This window comes from Notolabrus celidotus, chromosome 19 (genome assembly GCF_009762535.1).
Source record: "Notolabrus celidotus isolate fNotCel1 chromosome 19, fNotCel1.pri, whole genome shotgun sequence".
Classification (NCBI taxonomy): Eukaryota; Metazoa; Chordata; class Actinopteri; order Labriformes; family Labridae; genus Notolabrus; species Notolabrus celidotus.
Window position 1 is genome coordinate 27,254,379 of NC_048290.1, and position 14,134 is coordinate 27,268,512.

Genomic DNA, 14,134 nt, shown 5'->3' on the forward strand with positions numbered 1-14,134 from the left:
CCCACCTCCTGTCCCTACCACCTGACACCAAGCACCGAACCTTGGGGGACAGAGCTTTCTCTATCACCGCCCCCACCCTCTGGAACGCCTTACCACTTAACATTTGAAACTGCCCCAACCTGTCCACCTTCAAATCACTCACCAAAACCCTCCTGTTTAGAATTGCTTTTAACGTATGATTGCTTTTAAATGTATTTTATTCATGTTTTTATTATTCTGTTGTTTTATATGATGTTTTTATCCTTTGTGCAGCATCTTTGAGTTTTTAGAAAAGCGCTTTATAAATAAAATGTATTATTATCATTATTATTATGTGCCAACTACTCAGAATGAAAACCAGAATGACATTTTTTTTTTTTCAATCTCCATGATTGCTTTATTGAATTAAGCGCCAGCTCAATATTGTCAACAGTCAGACAAGAGAAAACATAACTTGAAAGAGTATAAAATCATCGTGGCAACACAAAAGCAAACCTCTCCCACCCAAATCAAAGAAAAATCCATCCATCCATCCATGTTGCAGGTGTAGAATAGAAACTTTGGATCCTGAGTCGCTCACTGTCCAGGAGCAGAGAGGCTTTTGTTCATGAACTGCTTCTTGACAAAGCACACCCACCACTGAAAGAAGCAAACGTCATAATGTTAGAAAAGCAGCGTAAAAGAAGATCCTACAATCAAGAGGCAGGATTTAAAAGACAAACTGGGAACCACTCATTACATCACTTACCAGTAGGGGTGTAACGATTCTTTTTAACAACGATTTGATTCGTGGTTGCCGATACGATTAAAGGATGATATTGGTTCATTTAGAACGATGCGATCTGAAACGATTCAGTGACTGTGAAATAAATCCCTTGATACTGGACAGTCCTAGACTCCTGATGTTGTTGTGATGTTTTTGGCCTGAGCCGAGTTTTGTCCTAGTCTCTGACTAAACATGCTGGTGAGTCCTGAGGCTTCTGCAGAGCTGATGTTACCTTGATGAACGCTGCAAGATATGCCTGGATGGTCGGTGTTATGTGAAATCCCATGGCGCCTTAGTAGGTGGTTGGATAGATTTGTGGTGTTGCCGTGGTAACTTTACTTGACCTTATCATATCCTACAAACAGCGAGCGACTCATTTAGAACATCTCCGTCTTTGCTAAAGCCAAAGTGTTTCCACACACTGGACCGCAATGGTGGCTTGGTAATTTCTCGCCCGCCATGCTATGTGTTGTTGTCTGCTGGCGCGTGGCGATGACGTCACAGACAGGCAGCCTGAATTGAGTAATGTTTGACGTCTGTATCATTAAAAGTGTAACAAATCCACATCCATATAAAGTCTGCCGTGCTTAAATCCAATGTGTTATTTCCTAGTATGGATACAATCCAATTATTACCTTTTAAAACGATGTTAGATCCATATATGTCGTCTGGAAGGCCAACTTGCCGAGCACAGATCGATGTAGTCAGATCATAGGAATATATATCAATACATCGATGTAGTAGATCAATCGTTACACCCCTACTTACCAGACTACAGAGAGCAGAGCACGTTACTTTAGTTTGATAATGACATGCTTTATTAACATAAAGAAGAATATATATAACTGGGGGTCTTTGTGAAACAGAAAATTCTACACTCTCTATGATAATGTCCTCCCATGATTAAAGCCTTGCTACTTAATTTTCTCTGTCTGCAGTTCAATGTACACCTGATGAGCCAGCATGACAAATGCCATCTGCTTGACATGTTTTGCACCATGTCAGGATTGATCATGTTTAGCTGGAGCGGGTGTTTCCTCAGAAATATTGGACTCACCTTGCTGGGTTTGTCTGTCTGTGGGTCGAACACGCGGTCACATAGCCTCAAGCCGGTCTCCTGGCGGATCTGCTGCAGGTACGCCCTCATCGTATCTGGAAAAGGTCAGAGAAGACAACTGACATCGTTAACTACTGTTTGAAAAAAATAAAAAAGGAATTGATAGTTCTGTTAGGATTTATTGCAATGTTAAAAAAAATATATATATATATTTTGTTGTATTTCTAATGATTTCAAACCAACAGCCGCTACATTCCTTCATAGGGCATTAAAACAAGTAAAAAAGAGTTGTGACACTATGTTTGAACTAGGTTTAGAGACAACATACAAGCCTGAAACAGCATGTTCTGCTTTGAGCTGATGAGGCTCAAGTCATCATTGATATTTTTGGATTGATATTACTTCAACCAAGAAAACAGATGAAATATTAGAAGGGAACAAGGGAAGTGGCGATAGGTCAGATTACAGGCTGGAGGAACAGGGTCTCAGTGGCCCACTCTCAATGTCCACAGACTTTGAGGCGCGTTACTGCTAAGTCCGTGAGGGCTTAGGACTGTCCCACTGTCAAATCTACAAGTGTGTGAGGGATCTCTCACAGACTTTTATAACCCTTTATGCCCCCTTTCTGTACATGGGCTTTTGTGCAGACTAAGCGTAAGGGAACTACCCATAGTTCATAGCATTGTGACGTGAAACATTATTTTTATTTCTATCATTTACATATTTAGCCTATAGTTATAAATGTATATAATGTAAATGTTGTGGTTAAGCAGTCTGTACGGTAAGAGCCTGTATCACATTGCAGTCAGTCTGTCCCTTCTTTTTGTCTTGAGGAAAGAAAAAATTGTGCATGAAAAAATTCCTAATGCCTCTAAGGTGAGCTACATGATGTCATGCAGTTCATGTGAGAAGTGGCAAAGTGCTGTCTCATTCCCAGTTCTACAGTTTTGAGCCCTTACAGCCTCCTGCCCTCGAACACTTTCCAGGTGACGTCACTTGAGTCAAGAAGGGCTCAGAGCTCAAGGCTCAAGGCTCAGGGCTTAGGGAGGACATTGAGATTTGGCCAATGATTCAGATTCAGATTTGGTTCACGTCCAGCAGAGAATGATTTTTTTATTTTCTTTTATGAAGAAAGAAGAAGAAGAAAGGTACTTTGTTGATCCCCAGGGGGGGAAATTCAAGTTTTTCACTCATGCTATTTTGGACATGCTACACATACATTTTTTTTGGTATATACATACAAATGCACACACATGCAGTGAACATGCTTAGGGAGAGATGTCAGAGTGAGGATACTGCCATCAACCAGCGCACCCAGAGCAGTTGGGGGTTCGGTGCCTTGCTCAAGGTCACCTCGGCAGTGCCCAGGGAAGTGAACCAGCACCTCTCCAGCCACCAATCCACTTGCCAAATTTCATCCATACTGGGACTCGACCCGGCGACCCTTCGGTTCCCAAGCCAAGTCCCTATGGACTGAGCTACTGCCGCCCCCATGTTAAACCTCAAAAGAAACCCCCACAGAACCCAGTCCTGGTTTACGGTGTGTGTCCCTTACCGTCCTCCTGCTTGTTTGCTGGTTTAATGTACATGGCATTCAGAGGGAAGCCCGGTTCTCCTGGAATTGGGAAGTTGGAGATGCCAAGAGTGTACATCTCTTTTTCTCCCTGGTTTCTGGAGCTGCACTGTAAAGAGCAACAGTTACATTCTTGCAAAAAGGCAGATTACATTTTCTAACAGAAATGTCAGAAGCTTCTTACATCTACCTGTCTGAGGGAAAACCAATCACATGCTACCTGTTCCCATGTGGCTTTTTTCTATTGGTTTTTATCTGCTACTTTACCACAAGCTAATCAGTTTTTGCTGCAAATACTCAGATATGCAAGGTAGTACCACGTGCAGACTTCCTCTACTGTCATTTCTGAACATTAAATAATTCTGCAATTTACCTTCTGTAGCTTCTTTAAGCATTCAGAGATGTACAGTGTGACATAGATCAGCGTCCTGTCAGCCTCATTCTGAAAGACACAATAAACAAATATAGATTACTGCCCAGAATACCAAGAATGAGACAGAAACAAATGTTTATTCTAAAGAGTTGTACCACAAAATGTTGTTGTAATAAGTGCAGTTACAGCTTGTTCTGAACAGTAAAGGTAAAAACAAAAAAAACTGAGCAACTATGCATAGCTGAAGGGAAGGGGAAGCAGCAAGCTGGGGCATGTTGAAGGACAAAAATACAGCTGCTTGAAGAGTAAAGGGGAGGGTGATAGAGGGGAGAGAGGAGATATATGGGAACACACCACTTAGGAGGTGAATAAATGACTCAAACATCTCATTTCTTACCTTAATTTCATAGTTCTTAAAGAAAACATTGGCCTTGAAGTAGTAAATGGCTTCATCAATGATGTCAGAGTCAATGCCTGAAATGAGAAAAGAGTGATTGGTAAATATGACATCTGAATTCAATACATCTGTGAATTTAGACACAGAAGGTATGCAGTCAGTTCATTCTTTGGTTCACATGAACCTCCTTATGTGAAGTTGTGATCTTTTCTTGGATTTGATATCTGCTGACAAAGCACTCCAGTTGCACTCTCAGTACTTGTATCAAACCTGTTGTAATAGCTTGAAAGGTGGCCACTTCTCACACTTCTTGTTTTGCAGAGATGAGAATATCAAATTCTGATCTGATCTGTAAATTATTACAAATATAAGCCTTCACATTTTACAAAATCTGAGAGCCACTCAAGCTGTACAGGCACTTTAAAAGTGAGAGACAGTGTGTCAACAGACATTACTGAGGAAGTGGAAGTAAAGTCTGCACTATCGAGCCTTATATAGAAGTGATGCTCATGCATGCTTCAGGAAATGAGCAATATGTGATGATATGGTCCAGATCCTGCATGAATTAATTCAAGCAAGTTAATAATACCTCATTTGAGCTAACACATGAATACATAAAGGGAGTTTTCTGCATTATGTACTTATCAAAACAACCATCCAGCCTTACCGTCTCCTCTGGCTGGACCCTTGAACTGGGTTTTGAGGGGAAGCAAAGCCATATTCCCCACCAGCCTGGTTTCAGGGACCATCAAGCTTGAGTGATATGCCTTATGAGAGAGGAAGAGAGTTGCTGTCAGACATTTACTCAGCAGAGTTAGCTGGATCCAGTCCGCACAGAGAGTTAGCATCAATGACAGCACTGCTACTGACACCGCTGCTACTGACACCGCTGCTACATAGATACCACACAGTGTCATTTACAATAAACAGAGAAGTCATTTCAGTCGATTTAAAAGGGAGTTTGTTATTTCAGACTTGTCCAGTATCATTCAATTGCAAGTAACTGCTAATAAAGCTAGCAAACAATGCTAACGAGACTCGTCATCAAACCTAGCGTTAGCTCGGAGGCCTTTACTGAAGAGGTTTTCCAATGCAAGTGTTAGCCTCTAAATAGACTCAGGGAGAGCTCGCAGTTTTCTGTGGAAACATCTTACCGGCATGTTGAGTGTTTATATATCAGTCCAACCGCTCGAGCCGGAGAAAAATATGAACACTATCGAGCCCTGCTTCCGCCTGTCCCACCCTTCAGCTTTACAGGAAGTGGAGACATGCTATGTTGCGTAGCTGCCACGTGAGGGCGCCAACACACCAGGTATCTTCACAGAAGCACACTCAGGGTTGGTTTTGGTCTGAAAACTGTCGAACTAATAAACAAATGCATTAAAAACAACAACATTACATATGTTTATAACTCCCTCTCTGCTTGTTATTAAGTTTCTTTCTTTCCATGTTGTTTCAGTTCTTTTTTTTTTTGTCGTTCATGGGAGGTGTGGTTCTTGTGGTCAGTGGTGGAGCCAGACAGTTTTGACCTGGGTGGCCAAACTGGGGCACTGACTGTTGAAGGGTTGGCCAGGCGTGAAAAACATTAGGGGCTTACCCCAAACCAAGTAGGGTTACCTCCAATAATCACATCTACTTTAACTTCTTTTCATAGAATAATTTAACAAATGTTACAAATTTGTAGATTTCTAATGTTAAGATTAATAAAGTAACTCGACAGAGTGTCAACTTTTAAATCTGCTGAACTCTTTAAGGACTCAAAATGAAGGTGATTGTCCAAAATCAAAGCATCAACAAAAATAATATTCAAATGCAAAGAAACTACTGTCTATGCAGCTTGAAACACAACAACACAATAACTGATTTAAATATAAGTAATGCCTCTGAAATGGCAAATGGCCAATCATGTTTAAGAATTTCAGGGTGGCCAATCAGTTTTCAGAGGTGTCCATGGCCACCCCTGGCTCCACCACTGCTTGTGGTATGTCACAGTTCTGTGTATAATGTTCAAGTTGAAGTATTTCATTATACACAAAGTATCACCTCTTTCTCTTACTCCTCTGTCTTTCCAGACCCAACTTGGTCGAGGCATGATGGCTGCATGAGTCTAGTTCTGCCTGAGGTTTCTGCCTGTTAAAAGGAAGTTTGTCCTCTCCACTGTAACTAGCTAAATACTGCGATGTGCAATGCTCATGGTGGATTAAGGTGGGTCAGACTGAGTCTTACCCTGTTTTGGTGTTGGGTCTCTGTTCATAATTTGACATAGAGTGGTCTAGACCTCCTATGTTTGTAAAAGCGTCTTGAGGTAACGTTTGTTGTGATTTGGCGCTATACAAATAAAGGTTGATTGATTGATTGATAACCAAAAAAGATTGCAAAAAGTTGGATATTTTGGGGTAATATTTTATTTAAAAAATATAGCATTAATAAATCTGTTTTACATGTTTTAACTTCAACAATGTCCCAGAATAATAAAACAAACTTGTGGAAATCAAATTTCTTGAGTCAGCAAAACACAGATAAAAAAAGACAAACACAGTCAGTGATCTTGTCCTTTTTTCACATCCTTGCAGTCCCATGCCCTTGGTGTTGTGTTTCAATAGTCCCTTGCGTCATTTAAATCTTCAGCTGTTCCCACAGTCTTGAAAAGCTTCATCATAGTTTAAGTTAGCTGGCTCCTCATCCGTCTCCTAAAGAGAAAGAAAAACATGTATCACCAATAAAGTCATAGTACAACAAAAATGGCATAGTAATTACTGTTGCATTTTTTGTGTCCGTACCTTTGGCTCCTTGAACTCCAGGTCCTCTCCATACTGTATTGAGAAGTCAATATGTTGTAGAACTATGTTTACACCTTCTTCATCTGTGCGGTCAAAAGGCAGGAATCTCACCATACTGTAGTCATCGATCTGTACACACAGTCAGAGAGGAGGAGGTCTGTTAGAAACAATCTGAGCATGGTCCAAAATAAGATCCAGTAAAGCTTCACTTACAAGTTCACAGATGGCTTTAGTCAGCTTCTTGAACTTTGTGCTTCTGATAGTATCAGAGCTATCTTCCATCATTGAGTACATGTCTGGGTCCAGGTACCTGGTGAGAGAGAAAGCAGAGCATAGTAAATGCTGCAAATGTTTCATTTGGGAACTTTTCAAGAATTATTAATGTTATTCTCAATCTACTTTTCTGTTTTCAAAAAAGATCAAGGTCAGAGTATCAAGATTATTTTTTCATATTAAAAAAAATCAATCAACTAAAACTACAATTTTAAAGATGATGAAGACACACCATACTACAGTTCTCCATCCCCTCTATTATCTTTTGCTTTGTTGCATGAAGGTTAATTTGAACTGAACACAATCACACTGTTGTTCTGTAGTTTTAAGAAACCTACTTTTCTATTTCCTTCTTGGCTTTGGGACTAAGCAGGTCCATTTTTGTCATGATGTTTACTTGAGGAATCTCTAACGACACCATGGCACTGAGGGCAGCCATCACTCCTGAGATGAACTGCACATTAGAGAGGAAGGAAGACATCATTAAGTACATTTGAAATCAGATGCAAATAAGAATACAATAAAATAGTTTAGGATGCTGGGACAAGTGTCATATACCTTAAAAGACTCCACCATAAACTGGGAGTCCACCAGAAAGACCCCGCACACCCGAAACTCCCACTGCTGGAGCTGCTCCACCAGCTGCCTCATCACAGGGAGGTGTGTGTAGAGCTCAATCTGACCTGGCAAAATGAGGCACATGTCAAAATCACGATAAACTGTCCAAACAAGATTTAAAACTTTGACAATGCTTTCTCTTAAAAGCTGGTGTGGGAGTTTATAATCATAATGCTGTCATAAAAACACAGCAAATCTAGTTTCCACCATGGTATAGCACAGCAGCCTTTAAGGGTGAATTATTCAATTTCATATAGTAATGATAATGTGTTTTACCAGAAGGGAGGTAAATCTATCACGCCTCTGCCGAGATGCTTACCTGGGCAGTCAAACAGTATATAGTCATCTTCTACGTGCCCCAGGCTTTCCTCCAGCCAATCAAAGTTGTTGGCAAAGTACTCCATGCAGAAAACCAGGCCTCCGTTAGGGCCGAATCTGAGGGATTGATCTTCCATCACATCGTCCACCTGGATCAACTCACGGATATCTGAGGAGACAGAAACCATGAGGCTGCATTTTAAGACAAAACAACACGAAGTGCGTTACAGTTGGCAATAAAAACAAGAAGTGCAAAGCAAAATGAAGCGATTAAAAATAAAATAAAATAACAGCTTAAAGGGGACATATCACGCTTTTTTCATCAATATATATTGGTCTAAGAGGTCCCCAAAACATGTCTTTAAAGTTTATGCTCAAAAAAACACTTTGAAATCAGATTTTGGCATGCCTGAAAAGCCCTCTTCTTCAGTCCTCCTCAGAACACTCTGTTTTCTCTCTGACCACGCCCCCTCAGGAAGTGGATGTGCCTCGGCTCTCCAGCACGTTGATCTAATGTTTACATGTTGGCTGAATATACACGGCTGCTCAGAGATCACGTTACTTCAACCCTCTGAATCTGATCCAGAATCTGATCCTGACGGAGAGGCGCCTGTAGCAGGACCTTTCTGAACGATTGGTCACAGATTTAGTGTTTCTTGTTGTTTTATTTATCAGTATGTAGACGTGTGTCTTGGTACACAGCTACGAACATGTAGCTATGTGGCTATGCTAACTAGTGCTAGCACTTATCCATGATAAATAAAAATCATCCACTAGATCTTCAAATCTGCAGACGTGGGGAGTAAAACCGATCTCTGCCAGAAAGGCAGCAGGACCTTTCTGAAGGATTGGTCACAGATTTAGTGTTTCTTGTTGTTTTATTTGTCAGTATGTCGAAGTGTGTCTTGGTACACAGCTACAGCTACAGCTATGAACATATAGCTATGTGGCTATGCTAATTAGCGCTAGCACTTATCCATGATAAATAAAAATCATCCACTAGATCTTCAAATCTGCAGACGTGGGGAGTAAAACCGACCTTTGTGTTTATTAAGACAGCCTACAACTAGCATGCCTCCCTCCTAAGCTCCTTGTTAGCACACATTTGTGCAGGGAATGAAAAACGGGGGAGGGGTTCAGTATTATTTTATACAGTCTATGGGCTGAACAAGCTCCAAGCTCTGACTCCGTGACAGACCGGATATTGTTGTTACGTAACAAAAACATGGAAGTCTGAAACGTCTCGTTTCACACACATTTACAGAAAGGTGGAGAAATCAGAACAGGGGCAGAATGGATTTTTTTCATTCTCGGGGGGTTTGTAGACATGCCAGGGAAACATATTTCAGGTAAAGAACCATTAAAAAGTCAATTTTGCATGATATGTCACCTTTAAAATCAGAGCTAAAATGAAATAGAAATCACACAATAAAAGCTTTCCTGTAAAAGTGTGTCTTGAGTAATGACATAAAACAAGGGACTGACTCTGCAAGTCTGATCTCCTCTGGCAGGCTGTTCCAGAAAGTAGGAGCCCTGACTGAAAACACCCTGTCCCCTTTGGTTTTCAGTCGGGTCCTTGGAACAGCTAGCAGAGCACTGCCAGAGGATCTCAGACTGCGACTAGGTTTGTAGGGGGATAAAAGCTCAGATATATATAGAGAGGGGCAAGTCCATGTAGTGCTTTAAAAGTCAATAAAATAATCTTAAAATCAATCCTAAAATCAACAGGCAGCAAGTGTAGATGAGCTAAAATGGGGGTGATGTGGGCACATTTTTTAGTTCCTGTTAAAAGACGAGCTGCTGCATTTTGAACTGTTTGAAGACGGTGGATTGATTTTTGACTGAGACAAGTTTACAGGGAATTACAGGCTTGACTTAATTATTTAATTATTAATTATTAAGAATTAAGGACTTGACTTTGGATATATTTCTGAGCTGATAAAAACAAGACTGGACAACTTTGTTCACCTGTGGCTCAAAACACAAATTCCAATCAAAAATCACACCAAGGTTTTTGGCTGAGGGTTTAACATTATTTGAAAGCTCACCCAATGTTGGCAGGATTTGATCCCTCTTTGCTGGGGGGCCAAACACAATGACTTCAGATTTGGACTCATTCAGTTTTAAAAAGTTGTCTGCCATCCAAGATTTAATTTCTGTCAGACAGTTGTGGAGATGAGTGATTCCTGATTGGTTGTTATGTTTTATTGGAATGTAAAGTTGCGTTTCATCAGCATAGCAATGATAACGGACATTGTATTTATGAATTATATGGCCAAGGGGGAGCATGTAAATGGAAAAAAGAGCGGGACCCAGGACTGAACCCTGTGGAACCCCATGTGATAGGTTCGCCGTAGATGAATGTGAACCAGCCGATGACACTACAAAACATCTCCTCTCAAGATATGACCTGAACCAATTCATGTATCGTATCTGCACCATGAGATTACTGTGACCATGTGTGCTCAATCTAAACATTCAGAGTTCAGTTTTTCATCTTGTCAGGAACTGATTCATCTTTTATCCATTTCTGTATTATCAACTATATGAACTTAGAGTTTCTGTATAAATACTCCTTCCTGAGGAGATAAAGCATGCAGAGTCAGTGACAACTTTTAAATCTCTTCTTAAAAGACCCATTTTTACAGACTTACCTTTATGTGACTTTATCCTTTTAACCACTTTTTAATTTTATGCATTATTACTTTAGTTTTTATCTAACAAATTAATTGGTTTTCAATTGATTTGATTATTTATTGTATAATAATATTTTTTTCATTTATCGTTTTAATTTTCCAAATTTATCCTTTTTCATTTTCTATTTTCTCTGATGTGACATTATAGATGTTCTGAAAACTTCTTTATTGTCCTTTAATGCTTTTATTTACTTATCCATTTTCATGTATTCATTTTTAGAAAAAACCCTTTAACTCTGATTTATTAGTCTACTGTCACACCACTTTATTCTGTTTAATTCACGTTTATTCTTTTCAACCTCTTGCGTTGTATTTTGTTTTGCCTTGTCAGAATTCCTACACTCCTCTCAGTCAAAGGGTTTACTTTGTTATTGAAACATGCTTGGCTTGTTGAAGCACTTTGTAAACATTTGTTTTTAAAAGGTGCTACATGAATAAAGTTATTACTATCTGTTGGAGCTATTTGTTTATTTTTTGTATTTAGTTGTTTATTTAGTTTGGAATTAATAAGTAGTATTAGTTGTTAGATTTATCTAAAACTTTTCTTTTTATAACTCAATAAAGTTAGGTTTTTGGGGTTATATTTTTGTTAGTTACTTGTTTAGTATATTTAGATTTTTTGTATATTTATTATTTCTTTAGTTTGTTTTTGTTTGTTTGGTAATCACGAACTGTGGGCACCTGAGGTTATTTAGGTAGGTAGGTGGCAGAAGGCCGGCATGCACCTGGGTGGGCCTATGGTTTTTTACCAGCGCAAGAGAGGCAGCAGGAGCTGTGATTTTCTTTGTTCCTTTTGTTTGCTTGCTTCCATCAAAATAAACCATTGAGAACCGCTGAACTTCTGCATGGACATTAGACTTATTTTGCCTGCGTACATCACATCCCCACGGTGCATCAGTGACCCTTTGATTAAGTTTAGTTAAAGTTTGAGTTTGATACTTTAATTATTCTTTGAGTTTTTTATGACAAATGGCCACTACACTATCATCATTATTATAAATACATTTGAAATAGACCTAAAACACCACCAAACCCCCCAACAAACATTAAGTAACCTAAATTAATTTTCACCTTTCCTTAACCTACTAGTGTCTTGAAGGTGTATCTCTTCTGTTCTGAGTTACAGGACACTAAGATATAGCTAAAGTATTTGGATGACATCCAGACATGCTTTATTTACCTGCCATGACAGGGTAGTCAAAGTGCTCAGCTGCTGGGTCCAGGTTGACCACCTGCACTGATCGGTTGATGCTCTCTGAATGCTGGACCATAGTGGAGCAGTAAGTACTCTGAAACAGAAAACAAAACACCAAACTGAACACATAAAAAGCAACAGCAACTTGAAACTCAGTCAATGTGGACAACAAGACCACCTCATGCCTTAGCATAGCTCTTTAGCCGAATCGTGTAATAAAGTGCGTCAGAAGGTGAAACTGCATGACTGAAACCTTACCTTCCCGCTCCCCGCCGGGCCCATCACGAGCTGTGCAAAGCGAGGCATTCTGCCTCGATTCAAAGGTGTCAGGCAGAAATATGAAAGCTTTATGAGCGATGGTAGCTGAATAATATTTACTGAGGCTCAGTTCTTCTTCGTGTGTTCACTGGCACTTACAACCAGTTTAAAAACTCAATACTGCCCCCTAGTGATCGTAGTATGAAACAACATGAAGTAGTTTGATTGGTATGGAGCCAGAAATTGTCAAAAAGAGCATGGATTCTTCTGAACAATAGACTTACATCATTCATATATTGTTAATCATGATATATTTATTGTAGCTGCCATCTTTAGAATCCAGCAGAAAGTTTCAGGTATTACTTAGGAAGGATTCAAATATGTTCCTCTAGCAACCTCTATAACCTATCCCCAGTGCTGGACAGTAACAAAGTCAATTTACTTGAGTACTGTACTTAAGTACATTTTTTGAGTATCTGTACTTTACTTGAGAATTTTTTTTGGGGGGAACTTATTACTTTTACTCCATTACACTCAGAAGACAATTATTGTACTTTTTACTCCACTAGATTTCTATCAATGCTCTAGTTACTCACTACTTTTGCTTTGGAGTCAGATCATGAATTTCCTTATCTTTTCTGAAGTCTGATCCTAAGACAGTAAACTGTGTTTGTGTAGTTCTGTTTGTCTCAGTGGTTTAGTCGTACCTGTATATCGTGCGTCTCCACGGTTGAACGTGGAGCAAACACAGAGCAGATTTCACTCAGATCAGACAGTTCATGTAGAGGTGGTAATGATGTCCATAATTCTCCACCTGAGCATCCATGTCCATATCTTCAGCCTGTGTTAGAGGTTTTTGAAATGAAGAATGATACGTATGGTTTGAAATGTTCTCCCTGTTTCCCTCTCTGCCCAAACATACAAACATTCACTGTCCAACCTGAGAGAGCGTGTTGAGCTACAGAACATTTGTTTCATTCCAGATGAACATTTCAAACTAAGCTGTCTGTGCTTGGAGTAACTTAGTGTCTGTTTTTATTCCATGATGTAGTTTTTAGAGATTTTAAGTAATGGTTTCTAAATAAACATGATGTAACAGAATGTACTTCTACTGTATGTAGTCTTTACTGCACTTGTGTATTTTGAAAATACACCGTTTTGAGATTTTTTAAGAAGTACTTTGAATACTTGAGTATTTTTAATAGCAAGTACTTCAGTACTTTAACTCAAGTGATAATTTGACAGAGCAACTTTCACTTGTGTTGGAGTAATATTTGACATGGAGTATCTATACTTTGACTTAAGTAATGAAGCTGTGTACTTTGTCCACCACTGCTTACAAATAAATCTGTTTTAATTTTATTATTTTGGATGATGTCTGCTTATAACAAAACAAATATTTATGCTGGGATATGATACCTTTTCATTAAATTACCCTCAATTCTCATAAATTCCCATAATTCCCATGGAAAGTTTCAAATTTGGAATATTACCAAAATTCCCCAGCTTAAAGCTGCTGTGAGGAACTTTTGTTTTGTATCGATTCTGGCGCCCCCCTTGTGGACAAAGTGATACCTCTTATCTCTTGTCCTATACATGCAACAGTAGTGTTTTCAACTAAAGCCTCATCCTGTTGTGTTCAACAGTCAACTTTATCAGGCAATGTGATTATTTTCCATGAAAAAAGTCAAATAAAGGCTGTTTCTGAATCAAGATGTCCATCATCTTGTCTGACACCTACCCCCTAAGGGCGGTTTCAGGCATTAAAAATGACAACAGAGAAGGTGTCAGTGTTGCTGCTGATGGACTTGTTTGCTATTGAAGGTTATAAAGAGGCATCAGTATCATTTT

The 14,134-nt window shown here is 39.4% G+C and overlaps 2 protein-coding genes across 2 annotated transcripts; both read right to left on the minus strand.

Moving 5' to 3' along the window:
• Positions 1-353: 353 nt before the first annotated feature.
• arpc3 (actin related protein 2/3 complex, subunit 3) lies at positions 354-5,435 on the minus strand. Its single transcript, XM_034710453.1, has 7 exons — positions 5,300-5,435; positions 4,813-4,912; positions 4,146-4,222; positions 3,749-3,817; positions 3,358-3,484; positions 1,803-1,897; positions 354-618 (listed from the first exon to the last, which is right to left on the minus strand). The coding sequence occupies exons 1-7, from the start codon at positions 5,303-5,305 to the stop codon at positions 556-558; spliced, it is 537 nt and encodes a 178-aa protein (XP_034566344.1). The 5' UTR covers positions 5,306-5,435; the 3' UTR covers positions 354-555.
• Positions 5,436-6,532: 1,097 nt separating this feature from the next.
• gpn3 (GPN-loop GTPase 3) lies at positions 6,533-12,444 on the minus strand. The gene is made up of 8 exons (XM_034709496.1): positions 12,284-12,444; positions 12,011-12,119; positions 8,136-8,303; positions 7,757-7,881; positions 7,537-7,652; positions 7,139-7,235; positions 6,926-7,054; positions 6,533-6,835 (listed from the first exon to the last, which is right to left on the minus strand). Exons 1-8 carry the CDS (start codon positions 12,329-12,331, stop codon positions 6,770-6,772), a joined length of 858 nt encoding a protein of 285 aa, XP_034565387.1. The 5' UTR covers positions 12,332-12,444; the 3' UTR covers positions 6,533-6,769.
• Positions 12,445-14,134: the final 1,690 nt, after the last annotated feature.